We start from the raw sequence: 12,224 nt of genomic DNA, 5'->3' as shown, positions 1-12,224 counted from the left end.
TTGGTTATGCTTAATAAAATCTGTATGTTTTAGAAATAGGTAATGAAATATTTAAAAATAAAATGATGTCTGAGATTTGATCCAAAATCTGTAGGGGAGAGGAAGGGGGCCAGGTGTGGATAAAACATGATGACATGATTGACAATGAATTGGTGAAGGTGAGTGATAGGGATGGGGGAATTCATGATACCATTCTCTCTACTTTTGTGTATGTTTGAAATTTTCCAAGAAAGGAATATATATACCTTTAAAAGCTCAGGGTTTTCCCTGAGCTCTAAAACTTATTCAACAATCGTTGGTCATCTTCTGGAAGTCGCACAGTGGCCTTTGTCAAAAGCACATTTTGACCTCCTGCTACCTAGCCTCTCTAGAATCTCTTAATTTTGAAACCTGTGCTGCTTCCTTGAGGGTTAGGTGGGGGAGGGGCAGGTCATGACCCTTCGTGTGCTTATTACAAGTACTGTAGTGAGAAAGAAACCTTACTCTGATTTGCCCTAAATTTGCCTTTCCCAAGGGCTGAGCCCTTTTCCATGAGTTGCCAGATTTAGCAAATGAAAATACAGATGGCAGCTTAAATTAGAATTACAGGTAAACAATGTGGTGCTCCAAGGACAATGGTGCTTCAAGGACAAAGGACGACCCTGCCTGAAAAAGTTTCAGCGTTACACCCCCCTTACGAGACTCTTAATCACCCTCCCTATCATGTTACCATGGTTACGAAATTCCTGAGCCCATCTGGGCGACGCCCGCCCGGGCAACGGGACCTGTCCCAAATAAGGAAAGGCATCTGCCCTGTCCCACTCCCATCCTATAGAAGGAAGGTATATGTGCCTCGACCAATCGGTAAAGGAAAATTTCACCTCGGTCCATTCCTTTGTTTTCTGGCTATAAAAACTGATCAAGAGCACACGTTTGGGCTTGACTCTCCCAGACTACTAGGAAGTTGGCCCTCTGTTCTGGCAGCGACCCTTCCTCTAATAAATTCTATCTTCTTTACATTCTGCCTTATGTCTAGAAATTCTTTTCCAACCCGCGTTCGGACCACGACAACTTTTTTAGTATACGTAGGTCCCCAGCAATATCTCATGAGGAGCTATGAAATACTGGGGACATACTTATATTTAAAAAGTACCTGTTGTTTAAGATTCAAAATTTCCAGGGCATCCTGTATTTAATCTGGCAACCCTGCCTTTTCCTGATCTTCCTGGATTTGGAGAATCTTAGTTTAGCCCTTCATGACCATGTGAACTTTCCTCACTTCTCAACCTGGGTCTTTCCCAAAGCAAATCTTTTTACTCTGTCTTCACAGGCAGCAATCTTTCTCTAAGTTTCTCCAGCAATTTGGTTGGCCTTTTGAGTCCTCTGCTTCAACAGTGTTATAAGTGTGGGGGGATTTAACGTGGCACCCAGCGCTTTCATAAATGTTACATACTTTAATCCTCACAATGACCCTGTGGGTTGAGTATATTATTATCCCCATTTTACAGATGAGGAAGTAGAGGCTCCGAATAACTTGTCTAAATCACCCAGTTGGTAGGTGGATCCAAATCTGGATCTTTTAGCATCAAAATCCTTTCCCCTAGACTTGGACACAGAGCCCAGGGTGGGTCTCTGTAACTGTTTCACCAAACCACCTCCTCCATCCAGTGCTCACTTGGAATCTCCCGATCTCTGCGTTGAATCTCATCACTGAGGAATTCATCACCTGCAGGGGAGTTTCCAGAAAGATCTCAGTTATTCACAAGCCCAATTTCCCCCAGCCCCATGGGAGGAATCATAAGGGCACATCTGGATTCTCCAGGATTTACTCAATGCTTCCTAATGGCTGACACTTCCATGTAGCTTTTCTCATTTAATTTGCAGAGGAGCCCTGTGAAGTCCATCTATTTCAGCTCCATTTTACAGATGAGGAAATTGATCAGAGAGGACAATTCACTTGATCTCCACAAAGCAAATTGTTGCACTCCACTTTCTCCACTGCATGCTGTCCTGGCTATTTCTCAAGAACATGTAAACTCTTCAAGGGAGAAGCCTTGCTCTCCTTAGCCCTGTGCTGGGCACATAGGAAGCACTTGATAAATACATGCTCACCATTGTTACCGGGCTCCCTCTGCTTGGAGAAAGGGATGTCCCATGTTGACGGGACATTTGAGGGGTGGCATGAGAATCTTGGCACATGGGAAAGGGCTGCTTTGTTCACCTCGGAGCTGAGCTCAGGGCCTATCAGTTGGCCTTCCACAACATTTGTTGAATGGATGAATGAATGAATGGGGTGTCTGGTTGCCGGGATAAAGAAGGCGGCAGAGATGCTGCCTTGGGGTCAGAAAGACCATCTGATGTGACTCTAGCTCTATAGGTAAGGATGCAGGGCTGACGCACTTTCCAGAATTGAGGTGGGATAAGAAAGTGGACCCACCTTGTCCAGCTAGCTCCTCACCTGGATTAAGATGGTCTCGTCAAAGAATTTTGCAGGAACCTCATAAAAATTCTGAAAGAAGATCTGAAGCAGAGAGAGTCGGGGTGTGGGTAAGAGACATTCCTTCCACCACTTCCCCCAGGGACTCAGCAAGCCTGAAGCCTCAGACGAGCAGGTTTCTGCCCCGCTGTTTGCCCATTTCAATGGCTTTCAGCTCACTACCACCCGAACACTCCTCCCACAGAAGCAGAGGCCTGCCAGGTCCTGGAGGGGTTTTCTCTCCAGAAAAGGGCGGGGTAAGGGATCCCTGGAGGACTTGTCAGGAGCAGCTCAAGGCCCAGCTAACTGCCCTGGGATGGAGATTCAAGCCTCCACTTCTTTCTAGATCGCCCTGGGAATTCCTTGGCGGTCCAGTGGTTAGGAGTCTGCGCTTTCACTGCCGAGGGCCTGGGTTCAATCCCTGGTCAGGGAACTAAGATCCCACAAGCTGAGCAACGCGGCCAAAAAAAAAAGATCGCCCTGTCTGTCCACTGCACCCCACTCCCAGCTGCAGCCAGAACCTCCTTCCCCAGATGCAGAGCGGGCCCCATCACTCTCCTGCTTGAATCCCTCCATGGCTCCCAAGTCCCATCCATGACGGGGCCCCAGGGCATTTTGAAGGCTCACCTCCGACCACTCCTCTCCAAGTACACCCGTGTCTACAGTTCTGCCAACCAGTCCTGCCGCTTCTCCTTTCCAGGCCTCTGAGAACACTATTCCTTTTTCCTGAATTATCTTTCCCCATCCTGCCTTTTCGGAGTCCTCTCCAACCCCTGCTCCCTGCTCCCACCGTGCTTTTATCTTTTCTTTGGTGGTCTAGTCATCAATTAATTCAGCGCATGTGGATGGAGTTCCTACTGTGTCAGACATGATGCTATGAGGTGGGGCTTCCGCAGTGGCCAGGGCTACAGATGACCTGCATTTCACGGCTGCAATGCCTGTGCACCGCAGTCTTGCCCCATTGTCATCCTTTACGTGTTCACGTATGCGGGAGGCCCCCCACAGACCACTGGCCCCCCCCCATGCAGGGCTCGGAATTACTCGTTCTCTATTTCCTGTGCCAAGCCCAGTGTTTGGCCCTCCATGCCCAGTAAGACTTTGTGGAACAAACAAATGAAAGCACCCGCGTCAGGGAGCAAGCTTGCTGGCTGCCGGCAGGAAATGCCCAGCCCTTGGCTGGCCCTCTTGGCCCAAGTGCCCCATTTGGCTCTGAGGGGCATGTGCTGCCCACCTCATTGAAGAAAGGGTTATTTCCCATCTTGATCCGCGTGTGGTGCTGGTAGCCTCCGATGACGACCTTCACCACCGGCTTGATGTCATTGCCCATGAGCTGCCGGGCTTCAAACACCTTCACTCGGACCTGCAGAGGAGGAAACAGGGGAACTTGACGTTGGGCTCCCCTTCCCCAGTGGGGACTCTTCTCTAAAAGAACAATATGTTCTGATAAGAAACATCTACTGTGGATAGGAAGCGACCCCATGGGCCCTGGGAAGGCCACGGTTCCTTCTCTTTCCTTTTCTGGGAACTGTCACCTCCACTTTGCCCTTTTCATCTTGGGTGTTTCTTGAGTGGTAGGGACTTGTTACAGAATAAAGTCTAACATTTCTCAGTTTCCTGTCTTTTTATGTTTGTCTGCCATCTTTTTAGGGAATCGAACATTTTAAAGTTCTATGCAGTTGAATCTATGATCTGTGATTTGATCTCTGATTTGTGATTTCTTCTTCTTCTGCTTTTATATACTTTCCTGAGACTCAGTAAAGGGACTATGAAGTCTGAGCCTAGAATTAGAAGGTGGGAGGGAGAAGAGCCCGTAAGATCCAGGCTGGCTAAAGCCCCAGGGGAGGGAACTGGAGATGGCAGCGGCTGGCAGGGCACAGTCGTGGGAGCCTGTCGTGACTAGAGGTAGTAACAGCACACAGCTCTCCCAGCCCAGCCCGTGGATCTGGCCATTCTCCATGAGGCCTCCTGTGTCTCCATCAAGTCCAGGAGCCCTTCAAGGATTAATACACATGCAGCTACCTGACCATCAGAGACAAAAGTGGTCAAACCAGGCAAACAGCCCTCATGTCAGAACTTTGCCCTAAGCACTAGTACATAGGAAGGGTAGTGATTTGGGCACGCTGACCTTCTATCCTGTGGCCAGCCAGCCTCGTGAAGAGGGACAGGGCCAATGGGGAGAGGGAATGTTCTCCAAAGGAGGCGACAGCACGTGCAAAGGCCTGGTGGCTACCGAGAGGGTCTTGAGAGTGGGGACTGTAAGTTGTGCAGGATGTTACAGCAGGGCGGGGCGGGGCGGGGCGGGGCAGGGGACAGAGTGGCTTGGGGGCCAGGCCTGGGTTATCAAGGGCCTGGGAAGCCATCGTAAGGAGTTTGGGTTATGTCCTGAGAACACTGGGAGTCCTCATTTTTAAGAACATTTTTAGGCACACGCATGGCATGATAAGAAGGACCTTTTTTTTTTTGACCACATCATGCGGCATGCGGGATCTTAGTTCACCGACCAGGGATCGAATCCATGCCCCCCGCTTTGGGAGCATGGAGTCTTAACCACTGGACCGCCAGGGAAGTCCCAAGAATGACATCTTTGAAGACCACTTGGACTGAAAAATGGACAGGAGAGAGCTGGGGGCTGGGAGTTTGGGAGGAGCCTATTCAAGGTGGTCCAGAGAAGGGATGATGTTGTCTGGGACCAGGGGATGGAAGAGGCAATGGAGAAGTGGGTGCGGTCAGGTGATATTAAGAGCTAGGACTTGGCCATTGACTGGATGCAGTGGGTGGGGTGAGGAGGAGGGGCAGCCAAGGATGACTCCCAGTCTCCTGAGCACGTGGCTGGCTGGGGAGCAGGTCCAACCATGGCAGAAATGTTAGATCACAGGCTAGAGATCAGAAGTAAGTTGGTAAGCCATGGTATGGGGGTTCCAGAATCCACAGTGGAACCCGTGGAGCTTCCCAGGGATCCCCTCGAACTCTCCTCAGCCTCTGCTGTGCAGCTCATTTCTCCTTGCCCAAGGCTAGCCTTGTATTGCCACCTCCTGAAGGCAGGGTCCAGGCCTCAGCCCTGCCTCCCCAGCATGGCCAGGGCCTGGTGTGCACTGCCCACAGTGCTTCCTGTCGCCTCCCTGGAGCTGGCTCCAGCCTCAGCCACACACAGAAGTTTCCCAGAACGGCCCCTGGAGGAGCAGAGGGTGTGGTGAAGATCTGAGGACCTGGAGCCCAATCTGAAGCCCTGACCTTCCTCCATGACCTTGTGGAGAGGCAGGGATGGCCTGGGAACACGGTGAGGGTGTCGGCCAAATCACATGGGCTTTCACCCTGGACGGCCTCACCTGGAAGTGCTGAGGCTTTGGGGACAGAGCCTTGTGTACGGCGGAGCTGGGAAACATCTGTTTCTGCCTGGCCACCTCTTGTGCCATGATGGCCAGGTGGTCTTCATCGCCTGGGGAAACATAGTCCAGGATGGGCTCTCAGAGGCTGGGGCTCAGGAGACTTGGAGGCTTTTCCCCCATTTCATTGTTCTATCCCCAGTGACCAGCTCCTGACTAAAATCATGGCCAAGAGGCCCTGACAAGGGCACATGTCCTCCCCAGACATTCCCATGGTCTCCACCCACTATGGGCAACCCTGGGCCTCACACTCTACATATGGGGGCCCTTGGAAATGGCCATCCTTGCCTCCCTCTGCAGCCCATTGGAGGCTGGGTCTTCTGTCTACAGACGACAAGTGGACACATTGGGAGGACAGGTGACCTCAGGCAGGTGTCCAGAGATCTGGCCTACAGACCCTAACTTGGTCACTATCCTTCTGTAGGGCTCAAGGGTTGGGTCTCCAAGATCCCCAAGAGCCCATCCAGCTATGCTTGGTGAAATGCAGCGCTTAGCCCCATGGAAGTACATACCTATCTTCTCTATATCCTTGTAGGTCATAAGGGCCACCTGTAGGGTGAGAGTGCACTGCAAGGCAAAGGTAGGGGAGCTGTAAGATCCTGCGATCCTTGGCCAAATCATAGCACTGGAACCTGGTCCAGCCTGGCAGGGGCCACACCCAGTCTTCCTGGGCAGAGTGATGCTGGCCATGGCACAGGACCACACCATGGGGGCCTGTGCGGTCTGGGATGGAGGGAGGTTATAAACTGGTGGGGAGAGAACAATGGGTTACCATGGATGGGGTTTGAAGAATAGAGGAGGCACACATTAGTGGTGGTGACAGAAAAGGATGCAGCATGGTGGGGAGGAGAGAGGGAGGTGACTTGAGACCAGTCTAGAACCACTGATGCTAACTTCCGAGCCCAACGTCTTATGACCTCATGTGGGAACTCCAGCAAACACCTAACTGACCTCCTGCCTGCAAGCACTCTCACTGCCCGTCCATCCTCCAGACCATCGTCAGAATCGACCCCTAAACACTCCCTAAGTGCTCTAAACTATCAGAGTAAAGTCACAACTCATCAGCATAGACCACAGGCCCTTTACCTCTGGCCCCTGGCCGCCTACCCAGTCTCAGGTCTCCCTGACATTCACACCCCTTCCGCCCCCTCCCCCGGTGCCAGCAGTGCAGGCAGCCCACCCTCCTGAACTTGCAGTGCTGCCTCTTTTCCCTCCAGCCTTCACACATGTACTTTATACCCCTGCCCTGGATTGTCTTCCTTTCCTGTCCATTGGGCAAACTCATGTCCCTCCTTAAAAACCATCCATAAAAATGGAACTCTGACAGGCAATCTGTAGCAATCAGCTCAGGAAACTAACACGATATCTATAGTAACCAGCCCAGGAAGTCAACCTGCAGTGAGTCAGACTCATAGGAAGTCCAACCACCAACTCTAGCAACAAACAGTCGGGATTTGATTAATAACGGATAGATCCCTTAATTTTGTCCCCACTTCTAGCTCAGGACCAATGGGAGAAAGACAAATACGCACCTCTAAGCGATCACATAGGATGCCCGGCTTCTAGTTGGGCCACTTACAGCTTCCCGACACCAACAGCCTCCAATCAGGGCACACCTGAAGCCTTCCCTTTTTTCTACCATAAAGCTTTCCCACTCCTCTGCCTGCCTTTGAGTCTCTGTCAAAACCAAGTGATGGTGGCTGACTCCCTTGTTATATAGCAAGCTCTGAATAAATCGCCTTTGCTTGTTCTCATCTGGTTCGTCTTCATGTGTTTCCACACATCTTAATCACTTCCCCTGTAAAGCCTTCCATTTCCTCCCAAGTGGAATCGTTCCTTCTCTCCTGAGAAGCTATTTCACCTCAGTGAAATAGCTCACTGACCCCAACATACATGTGCTGGAGCACTTGTCACCGAGAGTGACAACAGATGTGGGCTTCATTCAATTTTGTATCCCAGGCCTTGCACAGTTGCTGACAACAGTGGACAATCAACTGAATACTCAATCTCAATGGGTGGATGAAGGGTGGAGAGGTGGGTAGGTGGATGGAGGGCAGCATGGGGAAGTTGGGAGATGATGGGAAGTGTGATGGGTCCCCTGCTGGGCAGAAAGTGCTCTCTGGGTTGGGGGCACACTGGGACTCTGCTGGAGTGGACACCTCAGCTTCACCAGCTGCCCCCGCTCCTCCACCCACCCTTCCTAGGGCCCGACTCACATCTGTGGGCATCATGGAATGGTTGAGCAGGGTCAGGTCCTTCACGAAAAGGATCTTACTTGGTTTATTCACCAAGGGCTTGAGCAGTATTGTGGCCAGGCCAATGAACCTGGAGAGACAAAGAGCAGGTGTGAGCTCCTGAGCCAGAGGAAATGGTGTCCTTCTCCGTCCCAGGCATGACTTTATCCAGAGATGTCTTTCTCTCCTCGAAGCTGTGCTGTCCACCGAGGCTTAAGGAAGGATGCAGTTGACTGGGAGCATCCACCAGAGGGCTCTCAACTCTCTGGGAATTGGCTTTGGGGCTTCCTGGACAGTAGGCACCCCAGTTACTAGCTCTGCCCTGCCCAGCCTTTTCCCAGAGGCTCTGCACCCACACTCCTCTGGAATGGGACCTGTGCCAAGTAACAGCTGATCGGACCAGGAGGTGGGCACCTGACCAAAGCTGGGCCAGTCAGATTCTCTGTCCTGGGAATTTTGACCTGGGATGCCATAGCCTCAGTCTCAGTGAGGCACTAGAATGGGGCTGTGATGAGAAGCCAGGGTTGGGCAGAGAGAAAGAGATTTGAGATTCTGTGCCTTCAGAAGAGACAGAACTGCCCCTGGGTCCCCAGTTTCCCAGTTCTAGTTGATCTGTCCATCTATACACCTAGCCTTCATATACACCCCCCCCTTTTTTTCTTTTTTTGCATTAGCTGTCTGGAGTGGATTCTGGTCCTTGCATCTGAGTGAGTTACAGATTAGAGACAGGAGATGCAGCATCTGCCATAGCTTTAGTCAGAGAATCAGGCTCCTCCTGCTTCTCTCTCTGCCTTACCTTTCCTTCTTTATTGAGCCCATGTCCCGAAGGGTGATTTGCAGGAAAGAGTCCTTTTGCAGGGGGCGGTTCCAGAGGTGCCAGATGAGGGTCTGTGGGAGGCACAGAGAGGTCAGCATCCTCCCTCTCCCCTCCCTTTTCCATCCTCCTAGGAAATTAGAAAAGATGCAGGGAACGGCTGGCACTGTGTTTCTCTCAAACTGAGGAATATCCCTCAAGTCTAATTTCCTAAAAGGATGGCATTTGCTACCTTCACCAAGGGACCAGGCATCCTACCTGGGCTCCCACAGCTTAACTGCAGTACTGTGGGCTTGTTAGTAGCTAAGGGGTTTGGGGACTGGCTGGGGGGACATGGATGGATGGGAGATGAGAGGGGATCCTACACGGGGAGCCCTGTCTCTATTTCAGGTTTCTGGGAACATCAGGACGGCCGGGTTGGACAAGATGGGTCCACCCCCAGAGTGGGTGAGATGGGCCAAGAGCTGTGGGCAGATGTGGCTGCTACGGCCCTGAGACCTGCACAGCCTTCTCAGCTCAGAGGCTACTCGCAGGGCGTGATGTTCCAGCCTTGGGAAAGGCTGATGAGGCTCCCTGTTCCCTCCCTAGACTTCTGGGCACAGTCTGGACCCAGCCTCACTGTTGGGCTTGTCATTGCCTCATCTGGGCTAGCCTGATGTGTTTTACCTCGTTCCATATGGGATGATTGCCTTCCACCTCACGAGTTGTCCTCTTGACATCTGCAAAGACACCAAGGGGCCGGCATTGGTGGTAGGAAATATTTCAAAGTCTAGGTTCGAGTGAGCAAAGAGGGGTAGGACTTATCTTGATGTAGAAAACATCATGTCTACATTGGTAGATGTGATACAGCACTGATTCTTTCTTACTCTGGAGATTTCAAAATTTCTCACTTTTTATAAGAGTGACATCACCCCATGTGACAGATAATGTTAGGTGTTCATTTCATTTTCTTCCTGGGTACATGGTTCCCAGCCATCTTGCAGCCGGGTGCGGCCGTGTGACTCATTCTGGCCAACGGAGTATGGGATCCATGCTCACCACCCCCTGGACTGGCTCCCAAAATCTCCCATGAGAGTCTCCGTTCTCCTCCCCACTCTCCACATGTGCTCTCACCGTCTGCTGGCAGGGTGGTACCTGGTGACTTTGCAGCCACTAGCAAAGAGCAGCTGGTCCCTAAACTACTGTTTGGAGGAGTCATTCAGGATTGTTGCCTGATCTGCACAGTCGATGCAGCACTTGGTGTGGGCAAGAGGTAAACTTTTGTTGTGTTAAGGCACTGGGATTTAAGGGTTCCGTTGTGACCGGAGCAAAGCTAGTGTACCCTAATGCATCCCAAAACATCTCTAATGGGTTGACAGCTCTTTATCCACTAAAATATGCCTTCCCCAGAAATATCTTTAACAAAGAACAGTCTATAGCCCTGCAAAGAACCTCTAAATTGCTAAATTTGAGATTCTTCCCAAGGAAAGAATGTGTGTGAGAGAGAAGAGAGAGGAGACAGACGGGGGTGGGGATGGGGTGGGGGGAGAAGCAGGGGACTCTCTGTGCCTGCCCAGTAGTGGGAAAGGGGGACACTGTAGTGGATGGTATATGGGGGAAGCGGGGCTGGAAACGACAGGTGAAAAAGGAATAAAAGATATCAAACAAACATTCAGTGATAAAAATGTGTAGGCAAATCTGGGGGCAAACCCAGGATTCTGGGATGTAGGCATCTTTGTAAGAGAGATTTCTAGGGGGAGAAAGACAGTGCCTGGGAGGTGACGGGGAAGATGGCTCGGAATCAGACTGTTCCCCGGCTCACCGTAAAATTAGTTTCAGGGCAAAGACATGCTGAACCTCCACTACACCTCTTTCAACCCGCAAACTGGGGACATAAACCTATATCACCCTATGCACCTGGAGTCCTGAGTGTTCCACCTCTGAGTGACAGCATATACTCAGCAAGCAGTTTCACAGGCCAGAAAAAAATTTAAGGAATTTCATTCTCCGCTTATTTCTTTTGGAAACTACTGTGTCCTATTTTCTCTTGGCCCCAATTTTCTCACTCCCCACACTTCCTGGAAAACCTCATTTGCCTGTGTCCACACCCCCCTTTCTCTCCTCCAACAGACTGTTCATCTTTCTTTCCCTTTTCCCCTTTTTGTCCCCAGCTCTCTGTTATATGGATACACTTAACCTTTTTCATTTTCTCTCATAAGTCCTTTACACCACCCCTCCCACCTTTCTTGGACTTTTTTCCTTATCTATGAAAAACTGAGACAGTAAAACTTGCCTCATAGAATTGTTGTGAGGAGCAAAAATCATTATATTTATGATAAGACTTTGTTGATTATAAAAGTAATTCATACAATTGAGCAGTTATTACCAGAAGTTGTACAAAGACCTGTATGTATAGTATCTTTTCAAATCCTCACAGCCATCCTATGAAGCAGGTACTTGGTTTTTTTTTAACCTGTTTGTCGCACAGCCCTAGTTCATAGAAGAAACTCGAGAAGTATTCATCTTCTTTTTCTCCCGTAGCCATTCACCGGAAAAAAATGGGAGGCAGAGGAGTCATACTAAAAGAAATAATAGCAACAAGGATGATAAATTTGAAAGAGCCAGATGGTGTCTACCTCACCTTTCTGTGACACAGGGCATCTTTTACCTAGTAGGGCACCGATAAATCTAGTTTTTCATTGAACATATGTTGCCTCTTGGGGCTCCTGGCTCTCACCTCTGAAGTACACGGACACGCAGGGTCTGGGTGTGGGGCTCAGGGGTGGGCTAATGTTGGCCGACCACACGACAAGCCGCAGCATCTCTTCCATCTACTTCCCTCCGTCCTTCTCTGGCAAAGCTTCTTTCTTGGAGCACCTTGGTCCAAGGCTTCTCCCAGGCTCAGGGGGTGAGGAAGGTCCCGAGTCTGTTGCTTAGCAAGAGAGGTGATGTCACAAAGGTCGGTGGTTCTTGGGTGGTGGTTCTTGGTTCTGGAGAGGAATGAGGAGAATGGGAGGAAGAAGGAATCACAGGGTACGAAGCCAGTGGCTTGAGGTGACCAGGGCTGTAGAAACAAAACAATTTGGCCGAGCTTCATTTCCTCTTTCCGTTCTCTTTTCTCTCTCGTTCTTACTGTCCTTCTGATTTCAAGATCAGGTAGAAGGATAATATCTGCTCTTTATACAAGCAAGTTATCTGGAGTGAATCATTGCCAAAGTCACATAGTTTAGGTGAGAAAATAGAGAAGGGAGGTGAGCTGAGAAAAGAAATAAGGAAATCAAAGACGATTTCAGTGGTGTTTCAGAAGTCCTTCCTAATGTGGAAGCAAACATTTAGGCCTCCTTTTTTCTAAAGGAAAC

General features: G+C 50.3%; 1 protein-coding gene across 1 annotated transcript in view; it reads right to left on the bottom strand.

The window, feature by feature from the left end:
• The window catches only part of FER1L5 (fer-1 like family member 5), a 55,389-nt gene extending 43,702 nt beyond the window's left edge, over positions 1 to 11,687 (bottom strand). Inside the window, exons 1-9 of the mRNA XM_061211084.1 lie at positions 11,603 to 11,687; positions 9,553 to 9,605; positions 8,869 to 8,960; positions 8,055 to 8,163; positions 6,351 to 6,405; positions 5,782 to 5,891; positions 3,687 to 3,815; positions 2,438 to 2,500; positions 1,655 to 1,705 (exon numbers count right to left, since the gene is read on the bottom strand). Coding sequence (XP_061067067.1) covers positions 1,655 to 1,705; positions 2,438 to 2,500; positions 3,687 to 3,815; positions 5,782 to 5,891; positions 6,351 to 6,405; positions 8,055 to 8,163; positions 8,869 to 8,960; positions 9,553 to 9,605; positions 11,603 to 11,687 — 747 coding nt within the window. The remainder of the gene's footprint in view (positions 1 to 1,654; positions 1,706 to 2,437; positions 2,501 to 3,686; positions 3,816 to 5,781; positions 5,892 to 6,350; positions 6,406 to 8,054; positions 8,164 to 8,868; positions 8,961 to 9,552; positions 9,606 to 11,602) is intronic.
• Between the last annotated feature and the right edge of the window lie 537 nt (positions 11,688 to 12,224).

Source organism: Eubalaena glacialis, chromosome 14 (genome assembly GCF_028564815.1).
Source record: "Eubalaena glacialis isolate mEubGla1 chromosome 14, mEubGla1.1.hap2.+ XY, whole genome shotgun sequence".
NCBI classification, from domain to species: domain Eukaryota; kingdom Metazoa; phylum Chordata; class Mammalia; order Artiodactyla; family Balaenidae; genus Eubalaena; species Eubalaena glacialis.
This window is presented reverse-complemented; position numbering and strand designations above follow the sequence as displayed.